Here is a 24,230-nt window from a genome sequence, read left to right on the forward strand (position 1 = left end):
TATAATTTGGGTTCCTCTTCCCTACATGCATCACTTTGCACTTTGCACATATTAAATGTCATTTGCCAATTGGATGCCCACTCTCATAATGTCCTCTTGCAATTTTTCACAGTCCTGTGGTGATTTAATAACTTTGAGCAACTGTGTGTCATCTGCAAATTTAATCACCTCATTTGTTAATCCCGTTTCCAGATCATTTATAAATATGATAAAAAGCATTACAGCCCCCTGGGCAACCCCACTATTTACCCTTCTCCATTGAGAATATTAGCCATGTAATTCCACTCACTGTTTTCTATCTTTTGACCAGTTCTTAATCCACAATAGTAGAATACCTCCTATCACTCAGCTTTCTAATTTCCTCAGGAGTCATTCAAGAGGTACTTTGTCAAATGCCTTTTGAAAATCCAGACACAATATCGACTAGCTCACCTTTATTCACCCCCTTCAAAGAAATGTAGTAGACTGGTGAAGCAATATTTCCCTTGACTAAATCCATGTCGACTTTGTCTCATTAATCCATGCTTTTGTGTGCGCTCTGTAAGTTTATTCTTTATAAGTATCCACCCAGGATTTAAAAGGAGTTCAGTCTGCTTCTCAGTGCAAATATTTTACCCTCACGAAGTGGTGGTGTTCTTAGAATAGGGTTACAGCAAGGATCACAACCAACATTTGTTGTTTTCTATTTAAAAAATTATGCAGATCGTCTTTTGTAGTTAGGGACAAACAGACCAGCATCTGCCACCATCCCCAAGGGATCAATATTGAACCAATGTAACAACCACATTCATTCATTCATTTATTGGGATTTATTAACCACCTTTATGAAGATATTCACCCGGAGCGGTAATCAGCAGCTATAATTTAATAGAAATTTAATGCTAGGCTATATCTGGGTTTTTAATGGAAGAGAATCTGCCCATTAAGGTAAAAAAAAAAAGTTCTAAAATGGGAAAGACTTTAATTCTTGATATAATCTTCGTGTATGTGTCTTACAAGTGCATTCACTCTGCAGCTCTGCAATCTCTCTCACTGACTGCACTTGTAAGTCACACACACGAAGATTATATCAAAAACATGATCCAGACAGGTATTAACTTCACAAAGGTGGTTAATAAATCCCAATAAATACTCTATACTCCTTGGGAACTCCACTCATAGGATAAATATCTCTTATCTGTACCCTTCTCCTCTACTGCCAAGTCCTTTCTCTCTTGCTGCACCTTAGACTGGAACAGACTGCCTGAATCTATACGTCAAGCTCCGTATCTGGTAATATTCAAATCTAGGCTAAGAGACCACTTTTTTGAGATTGCTTTTAACTCATAACTCCCACTCGTTTGTAAAGCACCCATGCCCGTTTTCATCATTCCCTCTCTGAGAAACTCCCTAACCCCCTACCTGTTCTGTTTTTCTGCTTCATTAGATTGTAAGCTCTACTGAGCAGGGTCTGTCTCTTGAATGTTTAATGTACAATGTTGTGTACGTCTAATAGCACTACAGAAATGGTAAGCTGTAGTAGTATCTGTAGCTTCAACACTGAGGGCTCCTTTTACAAAGGTGCGCTAGCGTTTTTAACGCACATACCGTATTAGCGCGCTTTAGAGCGTGCTAGCCGAAAATCTACCACCTGCTCAAAAGGAGGTGGCAGCGGCTAGCGCGCGGGGCAATTTAGCATGCACTATTCCGCGCATTAAGGCCCTAGCGTGCCTTTGTAAAAGGAGCCCTGAATTTCCCAGTATGCGGAGCTGGCTAAAGCATAGCCAGTTAAGTGCGGTATTCGGCACTTAACCAGCTATGGGGCACTGCATAAAGATAGGACCGACTTGTATGTGGTCCCTTTTAAGTGGTGACATTAGCTAGTATCAGCACTTAACTAGCCAAGTTAATTCCACCCCTGGAACACCACCAAAATAGCTGGTTTCAAGATAGGTGCTAACCGGGCATTTTCAGTAGCTCTAACTAGAGGTCTGCACGGGAACGGGGATTGCGGGAATCGCCCCTAACCCACGGGACTCCCACGGGGATGGAAGGCTTTGGAAGCAGGGTTCGTCCATATAATATAATGGACACGTCAGCCTTAATAAAAGAGAGGGTTTATAAGTTAATTACCTGAACAGAAAACAAAAAAAGGGTTCCACCAAAGAGATTCCACAAGGAAAACAGCAGCGCAAACACAAAAGAAACTGTGGAATTGATGATCCTCTCAGAAATAATTGCTGCTTTTTATGGGGATGGGCGGGGATGGAGGTAATTCCTTGCGGGGATGGGTGGGGACGGAGAGGATCCTGGTGGGGACGGAGAGGATTCTGGCGGGGACGGGCGGGGATGGGTGGGATTTCTGTCCCCACACAACTCTCTAGCTCTAACCCCAGGGGTGTCAAACTCAATCACATTAAGGGGCCGAAATCCAAAACACAGGCTAAGCCGCAGGCCAGACCCCGCCCAATCTCCGCTCCAGACCCTGCCCCCATAATAATACCAATTATAACACCATTTTTTCCCATTCATTTTTCATATATACACACACACACAATATAATCTCATTAACACATAATGGTAATGCTTAACCACAAAATTAAACTACACAAAACACACTGTATACTTCTCAACATTCATTCCCACCAGAACACAGATAACCCCTATGCAAATACGGGACCAAAAACTAAAAGTACTAATATATTTTTTAAAAACACCCTAAGATTCAAGATTCTGCTTACAGTACAACCCCCAGAGAAAAAAAAAAAAAAAATGCATTTCTTCCTGAGCAGTGCAAAACATAGGCAGCAGATTAAAATGCTCAAAATTGACACAATTCAAACCCTAACTTGAAAATAAAATCATTCCCCCTACCTTTGTCGTCTCCCTCCCTCCATGCTGTGCCTCCCTCCGGCGGGTGTCTAACCTTCTGGCCAGCTCCAACCTGGCCAATTTAATGGGGCCCAAGGTCTGTGGCCGGCTCTCTCCTCCTCACAGCCATAGTGTACACGGAGCCGCGTGCAGCAGCTCCTCGTGTGTCCTGCACCTGAACTGGAAGCCTTCTCTCTGACGTTGCAACGTCGGAGGGAATGCTTCTGGATGAAGTGTGGGATGCGGGAGGAGCCGCTGCAAGCAGCTCCGGGCACACCAGGGCTGTGAGGAGGAAAGGGAGCCAGCCACAAGGTAACACTGGGGGCATTGGACCACGGGCCACATAAAACGACCAGACGGGCTGTATTTGGCCCGCAGGCTTTCAGTTTGACACCTGCTGCTGAAAATGACAAGTTAAATGGCCAGGAGCTGTTTCTGGCAGGTTAAATCACTTTAAACATCAACCCAGAGGTAAAATTGGAAATGACAAATTGAAAACTAGCAATAAGACTAACATGAATCAGCATCAGAAATACACACAAACTCTGTAGAACAATCTAACAGAAATATGATAAATGCCAGTACAATAAAAATGATGCCATAATAAACAGCATAAAAGAACATTCAAATAACACAGATATAACACAGTGCCAGCATGATACCAATGAAACAGGCAAGAGAGGGAGCAAGTGCCTTCTTAGAAATACCTCCACCTCTCTTTCCTCAGAATTAGTTTCTCTTGTGGGCGGTTAGCATAGCTGAGCAGCGGCAGGTATCTTGGCATGGGGGAGAGTGGGAAGTGGGAATTTCTCCTGCTGCGGGCAAGTGTCCTGGCAGTGCGACCCGAAGTGTCCCGATTCAGCGACTGACCCTCCCCCCTCGCCCCCTAAAGCAGGATCGGCAGCGCTGCCTCTTGCTGGCCGGCCGCTGCCACTCTTGCTTTAGAGGGCGAGTGGGGAGTGTCAGTGCTTCTGTCTGGCTTCCCCCCCTGGCCTCCCGGCATCAGTTTACCTCATTTCAGCAGCCTGGATAAGATCACTAGTGCTAGCGATCTTTGCAAGCTGCCATCGGGTCTTCTGAGCTGCCTTCTCTCTGCCGCGGTCCTGCCCCCTCCTCTGATGTCAGAGGAGGGGGCGGGACAGCGGCATAAATGCTCTGGAGTCCCACCTTATTTGACTTCTGTCATAGGAACACCGCTTTACTTCATCCTATATCCTCTCATTCCAGTGCCTCCTTTCAAATGAAAGAAACTCACCTCAAGCATATTTATGCCACGTAGGTATTTAAATGTATCTGTGATATTAAGCTGTCTATAAATGTTTTAAATAAATCTCCCATCTACCTGCATTTCAACCAAAGTATTGAGATCTTATCTTCAAGTCTGACCCTTATGACGAAGATCACTGACCATTTTAGTAGCCGTCCTCTGGACCAACTTCATCCTGTTTATACTGTATCTTTTTGAAGGTGCAGTCTCCAGAATTATACACAATATTCTAAATGAGGTCTTATCAGTCGTACACAGTGGCATCAATACCTCTTTTCTCCTATTGGCCATACATTTCCTATGCACCCTAGCATCCTCCTAGTTTTCGCTATCGCCTTTTCACCTGTTCGGCCACCTTAAGATCATCATATACTATCACACCCAAGTCCCATTCCTCTTTTGAGCACAAAAGTTCTTCACCCCCTAAAACTGTACTGTTCCCTCGGGTTTTTGCAGCCGAAATGCATGACTTTACATTTCTTAGCATTAAATCTTATTTGCTAAATTTCAGACCATTCTTCAAGCTTCGCTAGGTCCTTCCTCACGTTATTCACACCATCAGGGGTGTTTACTCTATTGCAAATTTTAGTATCAACCGCAAAGAGGCAAATCTTACCTATCAGCCCTTCAGCAATATCACTTACAATATCACTTACAGTTTGAAACGGTGACGGCGAAAGCTAGAAGGATGCTACGGTGCATAGGAAGAGATATGGCCAGTAGGAAAAAGGAGGTATTGATGCCCCTGTATAAGACTGGTATGGTGAGACCTCCTTTAGAATATTGTGTACAATTCTGGGGACCACACCTTCAAAAAGATATAAAAAGGATTGAATCGGTCAAGAGGAAGGCTACTAAAATGGTGCGTGGTTTTCATCATAAGGCGTATGGAGATAGACTTAAAGATCTCAATATGTATACTTTAGAGGAAAGACGGGAGAGAGGAGATATGATAGAGACGTTTAAATACCTACTTGTAAATGCGCATGAATCAAGTCTCTTTCATTTGAAAGGAAGCTCTGGAATGAGAAGGCATAAGATGAAGTTAAGAGGTGATAGGCTCAGGAGTAATCTAAGGAAATACTTTTTTTACAGAAAGGGTGGTAGATGCGTGGAACAGATTCCTCGAAGAGGTGGTGGCTGAATTCTATAAGGCGCGGGATTTATTAGAGAGAGGAAGAGATAATGGTTACTGCGGATAAGCAGTCTAAATGGGCCATTTGGCCTTTTCTGCCATCATGTTTCTATGCAGGGAACTCGGTTCAATTCCTACCACAGCTCCGTTATGACCCAGGGCAAGTCACCTAACTCTCCATTGCCCTAGGTACAATGTCTACTGCTTTGGTTGTACGACAAAGCACAGTTACTTACCGTAACAGGTGTTATCCAGGGACAGCAGGCATATATTCTCACACATGGGTGACGTCATCTACGGAGCCCCAGCGCGGACAGCTTTTCAAGCAAACTTGCTAGAAGTTTCAAGTTTGCACACTGCACCACGCATGTGCTAGCCTTCTTGCCCACTAGAGGGCGCATCTCCACCTCGTGGTCCTCAGTTCTATATCAAGCAAAGAAAAGCCATCCCCGGGGAGGTGGGCGGGTTGTGAGAATATATGCCTGCTGTCCCTGGATAACACCTGTTACGGTAAGTAACTGTGCTTTATCCCAGGACAAGCAGGCATGATATTCTCACATATGGGTGACCTCCAAGCCAACCAGAAAGAGGGTAGGTGGGAGGATGGCAATTTAGGAAAACAGGTTACGTAACACCGACTGGCCAAACCGGCCGTCACTCCTGGACAAGGAGTCCAGACAGTAGTGGGAGGTGAACGTATGAACCGAAGACCAGGTGGCAGCTTTACATATGTCCTCCATAGGAGTAGAACGGAGGAACGCAACCGAAGCTGCCATCGCCCGGACCTTATGCCCCGTGACTCGACCCGAGAGCGGGAGACCAGCCTGAGCGTAGCAAAAAGAGATACAAGCAGCTAACCAGTTGGACAAGGTACGCTTGGAAACGGGATGTCCTACCCGATTAGGATCAAAGGACAAAAACAATTGAGGAACCTTCCGATGAGACTTAGTACGTTGGAGATAAAAAGCCAACGCCCTCTTACAGTCAAGCGTGTGAAGCGCCGCCTCACCAGGATGAGAATGGGGCTTCGGGAAAAATACCGGAAGAACAATGGACTGATTGAGGTGGAAATCAGACACCACCTTAGGCAAAAATTTGGGATGGGTGCGAAGAACCACCTTGTTGTGATGAAACACAGTGAAAGGAGGATCCGCAACCAAAGCCTGTAGCTCGCTAATCCGACGAGCGGACGTGAGCGCAATCAAAAAGACTACTTTCCAAGTAAGAAACTTAAGAAGAGATTTGTCGATAGGCTCAAAAGGTGGTTTCATCAGTTGAGCCAAGACCACATTAAGATCCCACACCACAGGAGGAGGCTTGAGAGGAGGATGAACATTCACAAGACCCCTCATGAAACGAGAAACCAGAGGATGCAGAGAGAGGGAACGACCCTCGAGATGTTGATGGAATGCAGCAATGGCACTAAGATGCACTCGAATGGAAGTCGTCTTCAGACCAGAATTCGACAGATGCAACAGATATTCCAGGACCGAAGACACAGGCACCGAACTCGGGTCCAGGTGGTTCGAGGAGCACCAGGATGAAAATCTGGTCCACTTCTGGGAATAACAAAGCCTAGTCGAGATCTTCCGAGAGGCCTCCAAGATTTCCCGTACTGACTGAGAAACAGGAACCGAAGTCAAGGGGAAAGGAACCAAGCCGTCAGATGTAAAGACTGAAGATTGGGATGTAACAGTGAACCCCGACTCTGAGACAGCAGAGAGGGAAAGACAGGCAGAAGCAGAGGCTCCCTGACACTGAGTTGAAGAAGCAGGGAGAACCAGTGCTGTCTTGGCCAACGAGGCGCAATGAGAATCATAGTAGCTTTGGTCGATTTTAGATGAACCAGGGTTCTCAAAATCAGAGGAAAAGGAGGGAACGCATAAAGGAACCTCCCCTCCCAATCGAGAAGAAATGCATCGGCCTCGAGACGGTCCCGGGAGTACATCCGAGAACAGTAGAGGGGCAGTTTGCGAGTCTCGGGTGAAGCAAACAGATCCACCTGAGGAGTCCCCCAGCGGTCGAAGACTTCGCGTAGAACTCGGGAGTTCAGGGACCACTCGTGCGGCTGGAGAAGACGACTGAGTTTGTCTGCCAGACAATTCAGCTCCCCCTGAATGTAAACCGCCCGCAAGAAGATGTTCTGAGAGACGGCCCATGTCCAAAGGCGCAGGGCTTCCTGGCACAGAGGCCAAGAGCCCGTCCCCCCTTGTTTGTTGACGTAATACATGGCCACCTGGTTGTCTGTCCGAACGAGAACCACTTGATCGCGCAGGAGGTGACCGAAGGCCCGAGCCGCCAGATAAATGGCACGAAGCTCCAACACGTTGATGTGACACCGACGATCCGCAGCCGACCATAGGCCCTGCGTTCGCAGACCGTCTAGATGAGCCCCCCACGCATACTCCGAAGAGTCCGTCGTCAGGACCTTGCGATGCGGAGGGACGCGAAAGAGTAAACCCCCGGACAGATTGGTAGAGTTGGTCCACCAACGGAGCGAGCGTCTGAAAGATGGAGTCACAGTCAAGCGTCGAGATACTGGGTCTCGGTCCTGACGCCATTGCGAGGCCAAGGTCCCCTGAGGTATCCTCAGATGCAACCGGGCAAATGGGGTCACTTGGACCGTCGATGCCATGTGCTCCAAAAGCACCATCATACGTTGAGCCGACACTACCTGCAGTTGCGAAACCTGCCGGCCCAAGCGGAGCAGTGCCTCCAGACGTGGAGAAGGGAGGAAGGCACGGAGGAGAACAGTGTCCAGCACGGCTCCTATAAACTGGAGGGATTGAGTCGGGCGCAAGTGAGACTTGGGAAAGTTCACCTCGAACCCTAGACCCTGAAGAAGCGTGATAGTCTGTTGGGTCGCTGAAATAACTCCTTCCCTTGTCGGGGCTTTGATCAGCCAATCGTCCAGATAGGGAAAGACCTGCAACCCCCGGGAGCGCAGAGCAGCCGCGACCACCACCATACATTTCGTGAACACCCGAGGGGACGAAGCCAGACCGAAGGGTAGTACACGGTACTGCAGGTGCAACTCCCCGACCTGAAATCTTAAAAACTTCCGAAAGTCGGGATGCACCGGAACATGGGTGTACGCTTCCTTCAAATCTAGGGAGCACATCCAGTCCCCCTCGTCCAATAGAGGATACAGAATCGGAAGCGACAACATACGGAACTTCTCCCTGACCAGGAACTTGTTGAGCTTCCGGAGGTCCAAAATGGGGCGCAAGTCCCCGGTCTTCTTTGGGACCAAAAAGTAACGGGAATAAAATCCCCGGCCCTGCTGATCGAGAGGCACCAATTCTACCGCCCGGAGGCTCAACAAGGCCCTGGCTTCTTCTATGAGAAGGGCCAGCTGGCTCCGATTGGACGGGCACGCCCCGGGAGGCATGTCTGTAGGCTGCCTGAAGAAGTTTAACGAATAGCCCTCTGAGACGGTCCGGAGCACCCATGCGTCTGACGTAATCCCTGACCAAGCCCTGGCAAAAGTCGTGAGCCGACCCCCGATGGGGAGGGGGTTGGGTGACCTCGCGGCGGGGGCCAGCCCCCAGCCGCTCATCCCGTCAAAAGGACGGCGGTGGCTTGGATGCTCCCTGCGCAGCGGGCTTGGAGGACCCCCCCCCTACCCTGTTGGGTTGGACGTCGGGGTGGAGGTCTTGAAAAGGCCGGTGTCGATTTTTGGGGATACCGCCTAGGAGGCTGTCTAAATGGCCTCTGAGGCGACGGCTTAGGCTTCGGGCGAACCAGAGACGCCAAAGAGCGCTCTTGGTCAGAAAGCCGCTTGGTAGCCGCCTCTAAGGAGTCGTCGAATAACTCTGACCCGACGCAGGGTAGATTGGCCAATCGCTCCTGCAGGTTGGGGTCCATCTCGAGGGTCCGCAGCCACGCCAACCGGCGCATGGCTACCGCACAAGCCGAAACCCTCGAGGCAAGCTCAAATGCGTCGTATACCGCATGAAACAGATAGAAACGTAATTGGGACAGGTTCGACACAAAAGTGGCAAACCTATCCCTGTGCGAATCCGGGATCACCCCCTGAAAGTCCGGCAGATCCTTCACCATTGATCTGAGGTAGGAAGAATAGGCGAAAGCATAGTTGAGGACCCTCGTGGCCATCTGAGAATTAGCATATAGACGACAGCCGAATTTATCGAGGGTCCGACCCTCTCTCCCAGGGGGGACCGCCGCAGAGACCCTAGAAGGTTGCGAACGCTTAAGAGCCGACTCCACCAGGAGTGACTGATGGGAGAGCTGTCCCTTGTCAAACCCCTTAGGGGGAAGTGTCCGGTATTTGGATTCCATCTTGGTGGGCACTACCGTAACTGTAAGAGGGGTCTCAAGGTTCCGCAGCAAGGTCTGAAGGAGGACCTTGTTCAACGGCAGGCGGGGGGATTCCCGTTGAGGGGCAGGAGAATCCTGTTCCTCCAAAAATTCTTTGGTATAGTGTGACCCCGCCAACAGGTCCACCCCCAGAGCCTTCGCCATGTCATGGACAAATTTTGAAAAAGAAGATGTCCGTGCGGGCGGAGAGGGTGACCGAGACTTCTCAACGGAGCCGAAAGGAGAGGCCTGGCGAGAATACTCGATCCCCACACCGGATCCCGAACCCCACGAGGCACGATCCCTTGACCTCGAAGGGGTTGGGGACACAGCCCGCCGAAGGGACCCCCTGGGGGAACCCCCCGGAGTACGGGGTACGGAGGCTCGTCCCTTCCGCCCCGGCGAGGAGGCACGGGAACTCTCCCGGATCGGGGACCTCAAGAGATCGGGGTTGTCGAGGCGGAGTTCCTCGACGCGCAAAACCCCGCCCTCGGGCGTCGTCGAGCGATGGCTCCTCCGAGGCGAGGCCCGAGACCGCTTGGCCTTTTTTAGGCGGTGCTTCGCCCGAGGCTTGCTCGAGGGCGACGAACCCCGGGAAGACCTCGGGGACGAGGACGAGGAGATCCGGCGTACCCGGCGCTGCTTGTCTCGGGACCGCACACTGACCTCAGGCTGTCTCACCGAGGTCGGATCCGAGGGAAGCGTCGAGGTCGAGGCCGAGGGAGCTTCGGCCGCTGAGAGGCCGGTGCCCGAGGCCGAGGTCGCCAACTGCGGGGCCGCGGAGACCGAAGGCGTCGAGGCCGAAGCCTGCTGCAGGGTCTCAATGGCCCCGGAGAGCTCCGAGGAAATTAAAGCTCGAAGCAATTCCTGGAATGCCGGGATCGTGAGACCCGGAGGCAAAACCTGGGGTTGCTCCGCAGAGGGCGACCTCGGTCTCGAGTATTCCCTCGGGGCTAACCCTTTAGATACCTTGGACTGGGCAGAGGTCGACGGTCCCGCCGACGAAGAGCCCGAGGATGGCTTCCTGGTCGATGAAACTGAGGAAGGAAGCGGAGACTTACCCGGGGCTTGCTTCTGCGAGGCAACCGGCTTCGAGGTAGCCGAGGGGTCCGACGCCGAGGTCGAGGCCGAGGTCGAGGCCGGGGCCGAAGCCGAGGCCGAGCTCGAGGCCTTCCCCGTCGGGGTCTCGACGGCAAAAAGATCCGCCATACGGGCCTTGCGACGAGTAAGGGCCCGTTTCTGGAAGGTGGCACACTTAGGGCACGATGCTGTCGGGTGATGGGGCCCCAAGCACCTTAGGCAGCACCTGTGAGGGTCAGTGATCGACAAAAGCCTATCACACCTACCACACTACTTAAATCCCGTTACGGGCCGGGACATGGGCCCAAAACAAGGCCGGGAACAAGCGAGGTTCCTCGGCCACGGCTACCGGGAGCCCCCGGAGCGAACGGATGAATAAAATTTTTTTTTTTTTTTTTTTGAAAAAAAGAAGAAAACAAAGAAAGAAAATACAGATAACGCAGCGACCGCGTCGAAATTCCGCACACAGCCGCGGCGACAGAAGGCAAAAACGAGCACAATTATCCACAGGGCTTCTGGCTCCGCGGATGAAATTGAACTGAGGACCACGAGGTGGAGATGCGCCCTCTAGTGGGCAAGAAGGCTAGCACATGCGTGGTGCAGTGTGCAAACTTGAAACTTCTAGCAAGTTTGCTTGAAAAGCTGTCCGCGCTGGGGCTCCGTAGATGACGTCACCCATGTGTGAGAATATCATGCCTGCTTGTCCTGGGATAATAAGGCATATATCATGCCCATGACCCCTTTACTTTATATTTCCATGTAAAAGTGCAGTCCCTTGCTCATGCATGCTGTCCTGTCTAGATTTGAGAATGCAGCTTGGCTGGATTTTGTGGTGTGTGGCAGGCCCTCTAAAGGGTGAATCTGAGGCCTCATGCACTCTGGGAGCCCACTGCCTTCACATAATCCATGTATGCGCTATTCCCAGAAGATCTAATAATGCTATCATTGGAGCTGGCCTTTGCAAAACCTGGCACACAAGTTGTGATTTTTGTTGCTCCTCTAACAAAAACAAATCACGTGTATACTTGTTTTCTTGGCTCCAGTACTGCATTCTTCATCTGCTCATTCACAAGTGTCCTTTCTTAACCAGCATTCATTTGCTTGGGTTTTCAGGATATAACTGGGTTAAAATAATTACAAATACATTCTTTGTAATTATTTTTGGGATGAAGTGAAGAGGTGATAGGCTCAGGAGTAAACTAAGGAAATACTTTTTTACAGAAAGATTGCTAGATGTGTGCAATAATCTCCCGATAGAGGTGGCCCTGATGCTCTAAAAGGTCTCCATGGCAGTAAAACTCATTAAAGCAGAAACTCTCCTCCTAATGTTCAAAAGGGTTCCCCTTTGGACCCCAAATCTCTTTCATTTTGTTATAGTGGCCCAATTGTTCCGAGTGCATTTATAAACTTGGCATAAGGTTTCCCACCAAAAGATATAATTTAGTCTTTCCCAATTTTTCCAGTTTTTTGTAATTAGCTGCATAGCCAATCCTGTCATAATCAAAAGTAATCTATTCTTACTTGCATTAATTGGATTCTTGGGTTTTAACAGAGTCCCAAATTGATCTCTAGTATAAGCCTTTGATTTCCGAATGAATTTTACACACACATCGAAGAGGGGGGAAGGGGGGGGTGATATGTAATTATATTATTATTTGGTAGATATAAGTTCTAATTATTGTATCATTTGTTCATAAGTTCTATTGCACTTTATGTTTGTTTTTGATACCAATAAAGCTTTTTTTTAAAAAAAAAAATCAAACAAAAGGGTTCCCCTTTGCTACTATCGATCCTCACTGTATGGGTCAGACCAGTGGTCCATCATGCCCAGAAGTCCGCTCATGCGGCAGCCCTTTGGTCAAAGACCAGCGTCCTAACTGAGACTAGCCCTACCTGCATACGTTCGGGTTCAGCAGTAACTTGTCTAACTTTGTCTTGAATCCCTGGAGGGTGTTTTCCCCTATGACAGACTCCGGAAGAGCGTTCCAGTTTTCTACCACTCTCTGGGTGAAGAAGAACTTCCTTATGTTCGTACAGAATCTATCCCCTTTCAATTTTAGAGAGTGCCCTCTCATTTTCCTACCTTTGAGAGAGTGAACAACCTGTCCTTATCTACTAAGTCTATTCCCTTCAGTATCTCAAATGTTTCGATCATGTCCCCTCTCAATCTCCTCTGTTTGAGGGAGAAGAGGCCCAGTTTCTCTAATCTTTCGCTGTACGGCACCTCCTCCAGCCCCTTAACCACCTTGGCCACTCTTCTCTGGACCATTTCGAGTAGTACCGCGTCCTTCTTCATGTATGGTGACCAGTGCTTGGCGCAGTACTCCAGGTGAGGGCGCACCATGGCCTGGTACAGCGGCATGATAACCTTCTCATATCTGTTCATGATCCCCTTATCATTCCTAGCATTCTGTTCGCCCTTTTCGCACAGTGCACGGACAGCTTCATCAACTTGTCGATCATAACTTCCAAGTCTCTTTCCTGGGAGGTCTCTCCAAGTGCTTGAGATTTTTGTTACTTACATGCATCACTTTACACTTATCCATGTTGAACCTCATCTGCCATGATGATGCCCATTCCTCGAGTCTGATTATGTCACGTTGCAGATCTTCGTAATCCCCCTGCGTCTTCACTACTATGAATAACTTCGTATCGTCCGCAAATTTAATCACCTCACTCGTCGTACCAATGTCCAGATCATTTATAAAGATGTTGAAGAGCACGGGTCAAAGCACTGAGCCCTGCGGCACCCCACTGGTGACGCTCTTCTAGTTCGAGTATTGTCCATTTACCCCCACTCTCTATTTCCTATGCTCGAACCAGTTTTTAATCCATGTATTTCACCCTTGATTCCATGGCTTGCAATTTTCCGAAGTAATCGTTCATGTGGAACCTTGTCAAACGCCTTTTGAAAATCCAGATATACAATGTCGACCGGGTCGCCCTTGTCTATCTATCTGTTTACTCACTCAAAGAAGTGCAGCAAGTTCGTCACACACGATCTGCTTTTGCTGAAATTGTGCTGACTGGTCCTCATCAGCCCGTGTCCGTCAACGTGATCAATGATGCGGTCCATCCAGTCTGCCCATTAGTTATTCTCATTAGAAATACATGTTTCTTCTTCGTCCAGAAAATTGTCCAAACCTTTTTTTAAAACCAGCTACACTATCCACTCCAGAGTTTCACTATTCTCTGAGTGAAAACATATTTCCCCCTATTGGTCTTAAAAGTATTTCCCTGTAACTTCGAGTGTCCCCTAGTTTCTGTAATTTTTGATGGACTGAAAAAATCGATCCATTTGTACCCATTCTACTCTACTCCCTAGCACAATCACTCCCTCTTTGCTTCTCTTTCACCAGGTCTGTGCAGAGAGGCTGAGGTTGATTTTCAAAGCTATTTCCAAGGATAAACTAATGCATTAACTCACACCAAACATGTACTTTTGCCCGTTGCAGTGGGAGATCCTCCGAAGGGCAGGCTTCAGAACCAATTTTCAGAAGTATGCAAGTATTTTTATACTCTGAATATTATTCCAGCTGGGCTAACTTAGGTGGATATTTTTCAGAGGGAAAGAAGATGCAGACTTTCACACAGAAAATCCAGCATGGTCTACAGAATGAAAATACACAAGTATTTTTATTCATTATAAAATTACTCCTTTGTGCTTGAAGATAGCAACAAACATAGGGGTCCTTTTACTAAGCTGTGGGAAGAATTGACCTTAGTACACCCTTTCATGGGTCTTTCCAGCATGCTAAGGCAATGTTCAATGGCCATAAAAATACTTTGAGCTCCTTTTACTAAGGGACACTAATGGATTTAACCAATGCTAATGATTAGTATACGCTAAGGCCCAGATTCTCTAAACAGCACAGATTTTTTAGGTGCCGGTAAGTGCCCAAGCTCAGTAAAAAATGTTGTTCAAACAGTGTTTTTAACTGAGTTTCAAGGTACCTACCAGTACCTAAAAAATAATCAGCACCAGAATTGTGCCTCCTTAGGCCACCTAAAGCCACTGTGGGCATGGCTAATGCCAAAAGTGGCATTAGACATTCTAAAATGCCTACATTGGTGTGATTCACGATAAAGATAGTTGCCAGAAATGTAAGCCTGGAAAACCCTGGCCTACATTTCCAGCGCCTATCTTTCCTGGAGGCACGATTCTTTAAATGGTGCCATTGCATGATTGACATGCAATTGGCGACCACTTTTTAGGTGGTTGCCGATATTGGCACCATACAGAGAATCCAGGCCTAAATGCTAAGAAGCCCGTTTTATTCCTATGGATCTCTTAGTGTTTGCAGAGTGGAGGAGTGGTTCAGTGCTTAGAGCTGCTGTGGGTTCAATCTCTGCACTGCTCCTTGTGACCCTCCATTGACCCTCCATTGACTCAGGTATCATAGCTAGATTGTGAGCCCAACAAGACAGACAGGGGAAATAGTATAAAACATTGTATGCTAACCTGAACTTTTCCAAGATAGGGCAGTATATCAAATACCAATAAACATAAGCTAGAGCAGTGGTTCCCAACCCTGTCCTGGAGGAACACCAGGCCAATTGGGTTTTCAGGCTAGCCCTAATGAATATGCATGAAGCAAATTTGCATGCCTATCACTTCCATCATATGCAAATCTCTCTCATGCATATTCATTAGGGCTAGCCTGAAAACCCGATTGGCCTGGTGTTCCTCCAGGACAGGGTTGGGAATCACTGAGCTAGAGGATCAGCAACGTCCGCGTGCTGTAATTGCTAAAAATCACAACTACGCCCACAAAGCAGCACTACTGAAGATATATAAAGCAAAGAAAGACTCGCTCTGCTTTGAGGGCGCCACTGTACGCATATTTCAAGATTACTCGGTGGCACTATTGGAAAATTGGCGCCGGTTTACTCTGGTCTGCGCTGAACTGTACAACCGAAGACACTTTATGCTGCTCTATCCTGCTGCCCTCAAGGTTTTCACATCAAATGGCTGCCGCTAATTTGACTCTTTTGACGAGACTAAAAACTCTCTCGCCAGTCTGCCGAGGGGAGTCTTCATGATTAGTGCGCCTTTATTTTCTGCACTTGTTGCTCAAGTTCTGCGCATTTAATGCTCTCTAGAGCATGGTGACCTGAGTGCGTGGTTTATGAACTTGTATATTCTGCTCATTACTGCTTCAGATCCCTAACGGTCTTTATTTATATTTAATATGCATGGACATAAAAGTAGATCTATTTCTGGCTACCCAGGGTCTGTATAACAAATATTAGACCATTTCCAGCACTTTTGCCCTCTTGTTTGTCTCTGTGGACATTTGTCGTGAGGGCTTATGTGAATTCAGGCACTTTGGGTAGCAATTTTAATGATTGCAGTTTGCGCTAGTTTACGCACTCTTCTGGACTATGCAAATTATCTGCGCATCTAGGTTACAACGCAGAATGAGTATTACCTAGACCCACTTACTTGTAGGAAAACAGTCTATTCCCTTACAGAACTACTTATCAGGTCCAAATATGTGACTGGAGGTGTTTATGCCTTAAAGGAAATTGCATACTGTTGGATGCTGGGGTCTTTTGAAAATTTGCGTCAACTGGGTAATTTGGGGAGTTGGTTACTCAGGCGTCCTAAACCTCACATTTGAGGCTGGGCGTACTCGATCTGGTGGGATATGGGTGAATTTGAAGGGAGGGATGGGGGGAGGAGAGATCTATGGGATTTCTATATATATACTCTTATTGTACTGTTTATTTGGAATCCATTGAGAGTTGAAATTGCCAGAGGCTTTGTTGGGATTGTGGGAGGGGGAGGGGTAGAGATTTGGGAATGTATTTCTGCACTTTTTTACAGTCTGATACAGGACTTCCTGTTGGAAAAAAAAATACCAACAAACATAATCATTAATGCACCTTAGTAAAAAAAAAAGGAGCTCTTTATTTCCTACTAATTTCATTTCTGGCCATTCGTTAATGCTACCATCAGTGCACGGCTATTTAAAAAAAAAAAAAAAATTACTCTGTGAGCACTTAGGCCGGATTTTCTAAGCGGCACTGATTTTTTAGTCACCAGAAGGCGTACACCAGAAGGCACCCAACGGATTCAGTAAAAAAAAAAATACCATTGAAAAAATGTTTTTAACTGAGTTTCAAGGCGCCTAAAAAAATCAATGCCAGAATCACGCCTCTGTAGGCGCTTTAAACCGCCTAATGCCACAGTGGGAGTAGCTAATGGCAGAAGTGGATTTAGGCGGCCTAAAGTGCCTATGGAGGCACAATACATATCATAGGCATGCGCCGGAAATGTATACCATCCGGCCCCGTCGCTTTAGCTACATTTATTTTAGGTAGCTCCTCACGAACACAACCCTCTGAAAATCAATCAGGGTCTATTACTCCTCCATCCCTATTCACGTTTGTCTTCTGTGGTCCTGCTCCCGGCGCTTCAGCCGTGAACACAGAACAGAAATATTGGTTAAGCAATTCGGCCTTTTCTTTATCAGCTTCTACATATTCCTCCCCTTCACCTTTGAATCTCACAATGCCACTTTTGCACTTCTTCCTATCACTAGTAGAAGGGCCACAAAATCCATGGGAGGGGGAGGAGTCAATGCTATTGAGTGACATCTAGTGGCTGGTTTCAAGGTCCATGAATGATGGGTTCTGGAAGGCACCCTCATGCATGATCCCTCAGCTTAGGACTGTCACTAGTGAAGGAGGATTTTAATCTAAAGTAAAAAAAATCCCTGGATGGGTGCTGTGTGCACAGAAAGACCAGCAAACAAAAAAAGCATTTACAAACTGGGATGGCTTTTTACTGTACCAACTTAACCTTGACCAGTTTCTCAAGATGGCATTCCCTTCCTCAAGACCAGAAAGAAAATATGCAAATTAGAGCAAAAGATAGCATTGTCTAAACATGCCGTATAAAAGACTCAGATTACACAAGACTTCAAGTTCCAGGCCATTCAAGCTGGCTTTCGTGACAACCAAAATACTTCATTTTATGGAAGCCTCTGGCTACAAATTAGTAAATTTCCACACACAGGGCATAAGGGTTTGTTGCTCACCCATAAAGTGACTGTTTAACATAATTTATCAATACACTTAAAAGCCTGCAATATCTAAATTGATACCTGGTTGCTAACCAAAGTCCACATCTGTATAATGACTGAGCAGCTCAAGTTGAAAATGTCTAGTTTCCTGCAGGATGTCAGAAGGGAGGCAGGATCAGGATGGGGGCTGCAGAACAAAAACTGGATTTCACATTAATGATGGATATGACTTTTGGCTGGTAATGATGTCCACCAGCCCCTTCCCCTTCTTCCCATGGCCAGCAGGAAATGCTACATAGTAAGATCGTCTTTCACCAGGTTTAACACTTACACAAACACGGCACTCCTTCCAGGAAAAGCCCCACCTCGAAACAGAAATCAATGCCTTTCTTACAAGACAAAAATATAAGGCAGCAGAACAGAAGCAAAAAGAAACCAGCTCCATCAGGCAGCAAGAGACAGGCTTGCCTTTAAATTTTCCCTGTTACTTTATCTCCTCATCTCCCTGATACCGACCACATTATTTTTCCCTGACCCAGAAATGATTTAGAAAGCAATTTCAGCAATATCTGTATCAAAAGTGCTCTTTAAAAACACAATTACATTGCCAAAGAACCAGGGCAAGACATGAAAGCAATACCCTAATAGAAACTGAATACAGGGCTCTGAGAGGCACAATCCTACCCCATGGTAGCTGAACTGGGAAAGGCTTACAGGTCACACTATAGGCTGAAAGGAAGACAACTGAGGAGAATGTAGTTCAACTCGAGTTATCCTGTTCCTAAAAGCACCTTCATCAAAACAAAATCAGCAAATGTTTAAAGCAATGATATAACTTTAGTGATCCAAGGTAGGTTGTCAAGCATTTTTTTACACTAGAACTCGTTACATGATTTGTTATTTTAATAAAGGCCTGCATTCCTGCAAAATTATCTTAAAAAAAAAAAAATCATGGTAAAACACACAGCAGTCCTGTGTGTACAATACGTGATTTATCAAGTAAAGATAAATAAATCTTGGGTTCAGTACAATTTTTTTACCCCCTCCTTTAAAAGGCCACGCTGGTGTTTTTAGCGCTAGCAGCAGCGGTAACAGCTCAGACGCTCTTAGGAATTCTATGAGCGTCAAAGCTGTTACCGCAGTGGCTGGCGTTAAAAACACTAGCGCAGCTTTGTAAAGGAGGGGTACTGAGTAGACTCCAATACTGCTTCATTTTATTGTAACTACTGCTGCCAAGATTACGGGGGTGGGAGGGGGTGTGATCATAGATACCACATTTTGCGGACAGCAGACCCTCAACTTTCTCTATTGTGGGAGCTCAGTTATGGAATGCCCTTCCTGGTCATAGTCATTTCTGTGCCGTTGTGTTACGTTTTTAAAAAAAATCATTGAAGACAGAACTTGCTTTAATATTAGTCTGTTATAATTTTCTATATGAAGAGTTGCTTTATTTGTTTGATGATTTGTTTTAGTAACATAGTCAATGATGGCAGATAAAGACCTGAACGGTCCATCCAGTCTGCCCATTAGTTATTCTCATTAGAAATACATGATAAGTTAACTTGTCTCTCTTCTTTGATATTTCTGGGCCATAGACTAAAAAGTCCACCTGGTATTGTCCTAGGTTCCAACTGCTGAAGTTGCCATCCAAGCTCACTCCAGCCTATCCAACCATCCCGTTGTTTGCAGGATATCTACCGTAAAGTCTGGTCAGTAACGTCCTCATGTTCCAAGTTAGTGGAGCTCCCACTGATGCCCTCCCCAGCCCATCCCACCTCAATCACCACATATGGGACACAAACCGTACAAGTTTGTTCAATACCGGCCTTAGTTCTTTCATTGATATCATTGTTATGTTTGTTAAGTGGGTTGTTCCTAATTATGTATGGTTATTGTAAACCACCTTAGTTGTAGGTGGTCTATAATTTTTTTAAGTAAATAAATTAGACAAATGCCTACATTACACCAAGGAAAACAATAATAGCTAAATAAGCTTCTGCAGGGTTTTTGTTTGTTTTTCATCAGTTTAAGAAGAAAAGAGAGCTCCTACTTGGTAGGCATTAAGAACATAAGAATTGCCGCTGCTGGGTCAGACTAGTGGCCCATCGCGCCCAGCAGTCTGCTCCCACGGCGGCCCCCAGGCCATAGACCAATGCCCCAACCGAGACCAGCCCCACCCGCGCACGCTCTAACTCAGCAGGAAATTGCCCAACCTTGTCCTGAATCCCTGGAGGGTGTTCTCCCCCACGACAGCCTCCGGAAGAGTGCTCCAGCCCTCCACCACTCTCCGGGTGAAAAAGAACCTCCCCACATCCGCGCGGAATCCTTCCCCCTTCAACCTTAGAGAGTGCCCTCTCATTCTCCCCACCCCGGAGAGGGCGAACAACCCGCCTCCATCCACCAAGCCCACTCCCCCTCACCGTCCCGAACGCCTCAACCATGTCCCCTCTCAGTCTCCTCCCCTCAAGGGAGAAGAGGCCCAGCCTCTCCAATCTCCCATTGCACGACAACTCCTCCAGCCCCCCAACCACTTCAGTCGCTCCCCTCCGGACCCCCTCAAGCAGAACCGCTCTGACAGGGGCTTTTGCTTTCTGCTGGTCTGGCTATATGGGAGCGCATATTTATCTGATTGCTGCGTACTTCTATTACCAGTTCTTTGGTGGAAAATGGATATAAAATGCTATACCAGTAGTACCTCACTCCATTGCATAGATGATGTAAGTAACATGCATGTTAGGGTTGTATATTATTAATCCATATTCAGGAGCCATTTTACTAAGCCGTGCTAGTAAACGAGTTTAGCGCATTCCAATGTGGGACCTCCACGTGCACTGAGCCCAGCCATAATATAGAAACATGCCTACTTGTTGAGTTTCTAGCCATGCACCAAAGCTAGCATTAGCACACAGCCATTTAAAAATAAATTAATGTAGGAGTAGGGTTACCATATGGCTCCAGAAAGAGGAGGACAGATTGAGGCATCCAGGTTTTAACTTCCGCTGAAAGCAATGGAACTTAGAGACATCTGGGCTTTACTTCCATTGAAAGCAATGGAAATAAAACCGGGTGTCTCAATCCATCCTCCGTCTTCTGGAGTCATATTGTAACCCTACTTAGGAGCACTTACTGCCTTCTGCTTAGGAGGAGCTAAGCGCTTTTGCATTATGGATGTGCAAAGCAGTTAGTGCACTAGTGATGGAAGCGTATACTAGCTGAACAGTGATTCCACGTCCATTCTCTATTAGAGAGTAACGCAGGGACACTGCAGGCAAGCAGACTTCTTAAGCACATCCCCTCGGTCTTAATTTTCTTCGCCACATCAAGGCACATTATATGGAACCAATCTAAGGGTAAAGGCTGAGCTTTTGTTTCAGTGGGGGTAATGTTCTCCACTTGTACTGTATTTCTGGTGATTCGCTGCAACATATATTTTTAAATCATAATTGAATTTTGTAAATCTTAACAGCAGAGAGTGACACAGTAGCGGGATGAGCAATTGCTTTGTTAACAGGACTTTCTTAACGAGCCCCACTCGCCTGCCTATTGCCACTGCCTGGTTTTCTGGCTGTCCTGCCTCCCTTCCCCCCCCCCCAAGCCTCAGTGGGTCTTCCCCAGGCCTACCTTAATGGGCCCTGGTGGTCTAGTGGCCACTCTTTCCTGCCCATTGCTGCTGCTTCTTCAAACTGGCTTAGACTTCCTACAGAAGTCTTGGCAGCCATTTTGAAAAAGCAGCGGCACCAAATAGAACAGTAGTAGCAGGCAGGAAAGAATGGGGTTCTTTTCTGCCCTCATAGAATCCACTAGAACACTAAGGATCATTAAGGTAGGCCCGCAGAAGGCCCTCTGAGGCCTGGAGTCAGGATTGCACAGCCAGTCAGCCTTTTATCCCCATAACCATGAGATTACGTTGATATTGGCCCCCGTTCCTGTGGCACTACTGCAGAACGTTACCACAGCTTGCAGGTAATTTAAAAAAAATCTTCTCCATTATCATGGAAATTACCATGGTAACCACGGTATTACCAGTGCCTTGCTTCTGTTATAACACTTTTCTGTGCTAGGTACCAGGTATAGAATTCTCTAGTAAAAATTTGCAACTACTGTGGAGTACTTTGCTTACAGTTAGCACAGAACCACTTAACGCCTCCTACTTAAGAGGTGGTAAGTGGTTCCATGCTAATTATCAAAATATTGATCAGCACATGGTATTTGCAACTGACTAACTGCAAATCACCTCCCATACCCCTTCTCTAACCATGACACCCATCCCCTAACACAGAAAGCATTTAACTCCACAGTACCTTCAAAAATACTGCAAAACTCCTTAACACAGTTGTGTGCTAGCAGCCACTGCATGGTAAACCATGTGTTAACCCCCAGACTCTAAGTAAAGTAACCAAATTTGTTTGCCAGTCTCAGATCTGTGAGCAAACTAATTAGATACCAAGCAGTTAATTATTGATGTTGTTTGGCTCTAATTACAATTTGCACGCTGTTCTGCCTAAATTGTCTAGCATGCAACTGAAAAGGGAGAGTGGCCATGGGAGGTGGAATGGGCAGGTCAGGGGCATTCCAAAAATCTAGGCGTAGTGTTATAGAATAGGGCCATTTGTGTGCCCAACTGTCATCAGCTGGGCACAAGGATTTATACCAAGTTTCAGCAGGCAAACGTTCTTGTATAGTAAGGGGGTAGGGGGACGGTCCACCCCAGGCACCATTTTGGCAGGGGCGCCAGCCCCTCTCCTCTCCGCCCACCCATCTCTTCAAAACTTTGCCAGCAATGAGCAGCATCTCCTACCTGCTGCTCTTGCCAGCCTCAGCTCTCCTTCTGGTGTCACTTCCTGGACCAGGAAGTGATGTCAGAAGGAGGGCTGAGACTGGCACGAGCAGCAGGTAGGAGATGCTGCTTGCTGTCGGCGAAGATTTGAAGTGGGGGGGGGGGGATCATGGCTAGAAGAATGTGGGAAATGTGTGATGCAGCGATGCTGGGCACGACTCCAAACACCTCCTTTCCTCGCTACACCACTGTCCTTGCACCCATGTTAAGCACTAGAATGAGTACTCATTGCTTTTCTATAAAGAATGCCTGGTGCAGATGGCCCTTTATAGAGTATTAATTTAGTACATATTTTTCCAGCACCTATCTTTGAGCTGCATTTACTGAATCCAGCCCTAAGTGCTTAACATGGTTTAGTAAAATGACCCCTGAGTAAGGTTAAGTACCTGAAAGTTCTATAAGCAGATAGCAGACAACAGCTATGGTTGAAATGGGCTAGTTTTAAGCTTGTGCCAATTCAATCCCCTTCTGCATTTGTTAACAAGTTCCAATATATGCCCGTTGAGTTTTCCATAGGGAATGGAAACGTTTTAAGCATTTTAAAAGCTTTGTATAGAGAGCTGTCTTTTCACTAACTATTGTTCCCACAAACGCCCGAAAAGAAAAAAAAAATAATAATTTGGCCACTTTATTTCCAACCTAGAAATCCTAGTGCACATGTTATACCTCTGCCGACAGACTGCTGGTGCACACAGCAGGCGAAGAGTTATGCAATGCTAAATATTATCCTCTTTCCATGAATGTGCTCCGGGTCAGCCACCTGATGAGTGCAAAGCGCTCACTCCTAAGGAAGTGTCTTTCTTTGATTCATTTTTTTTGCTAACATCAACCCAGTCTGGGCACAATCCAACAAAATTCCAAGACAAAACTACGCAACAGTGTTAGTTCTGCACCAAGGAAGGAGGAATGAAATACTGTAGCACGATCATTAGCAAACAAATATGATTTGACAAGTACAAAAGTGAAACACTTGATTTCAGCAGCTCTGCACTAGCCCGCATGTACTGATCTGTAATGAACTGCGCAAATGCTTCAAAAACCTGTACTTATCAAGACTGGATTTTAAATGTATCCATGTCCAGACTCTATGCGGGCGCTCTTAGACCTGTTATCATCCCTCCCCTGTCACCAGCCCTGCATAACTCACCAGCATTCCCATCACATCTTTCCAGAGTCTGGAGAAGGCTTCAGACATGAGGCTGTCTGCCTGGGGTTCGGGATCAGGACAGGCTGCTCCATCCTCCTCCATGACTGGCTGCTCCTGTGCCTCAGGGAGGGCACCCAACAACTGACAACTTTCTGTCAAAGGCTTGACACCCTCCTCTACCACCACCGACCACCAGCAGTAAACACTCTCCCCGGGTCCTCCTGAAGAGCTTCACCATGCCTTGCCACCGACTTCAATCACTGCTCCCTGCCAAAAGGACACTCGCAGGGTAATTCAGGGCAAAAACAGTATTTTGCAAGTGAGCTGCCAGGTTCTGCAAAGTCATTCCTGATCTCCCACCCCCCCCTCCCCTTTCCACGCCACCCCCAACTCCCCCCCCCGTGCGTGCTAGATCCACAACTGTGGAGCTGACATTCCTTGTAAAACTTTTCTGCTGGAACAGAGGCAACAGTACCACTGAAGGCAAGTCTGTTCCAAGTCTCCCCCGTGGGGCATTTGTAATCCTCTGAGCCCCAATGCAGGATATTTAAAAACCTTCTAGC

General features: G+C 47.0%; 1 protein-coding gene across 2 annotated transcripts in view; it reads right to left on the reverse strand.

Moving 5' to 3' along the window:
• The window catches only part of SASH1 (SAM and SH3 domain containing 1), a 512,910-nt gene extending 488,900 nt beyond the window's left edge, over positions 1-24,010 (reverse strand). For both annotated transcript variants that reach the window (XM_033936578.1, XM_033936577.1), the window contains exon 1: positions 23,668-24,010. In XM_033936578.1, coding sequence (XP_033792469.1) covers positions 23,668-23,769 — 102 coding nt within the window. In that variant the 5' untranslated portion in view covers positions 23,770-24,010. The remainder of the gene's footprint in view (positions 1-23,667) is intronic.
• Positions 24,011-24,230: the final 220 nt, after the last annotated feature.

The sequence above is a fragment of the Geotrypetes seraphini genome, chromosome 3 (assembly GCF_902459505.1).
Source record: "Geotrypetes seraphini chromosome 3, aGeoSer1.1, whole genome shotgun sequence".
Lineage (NCBI taxonomy): Eukaryota > Metazoa > Chordata > Amphibia > Gymnophiona > Dermophiidae > Geotrypetes > Geotrypetes seraphini.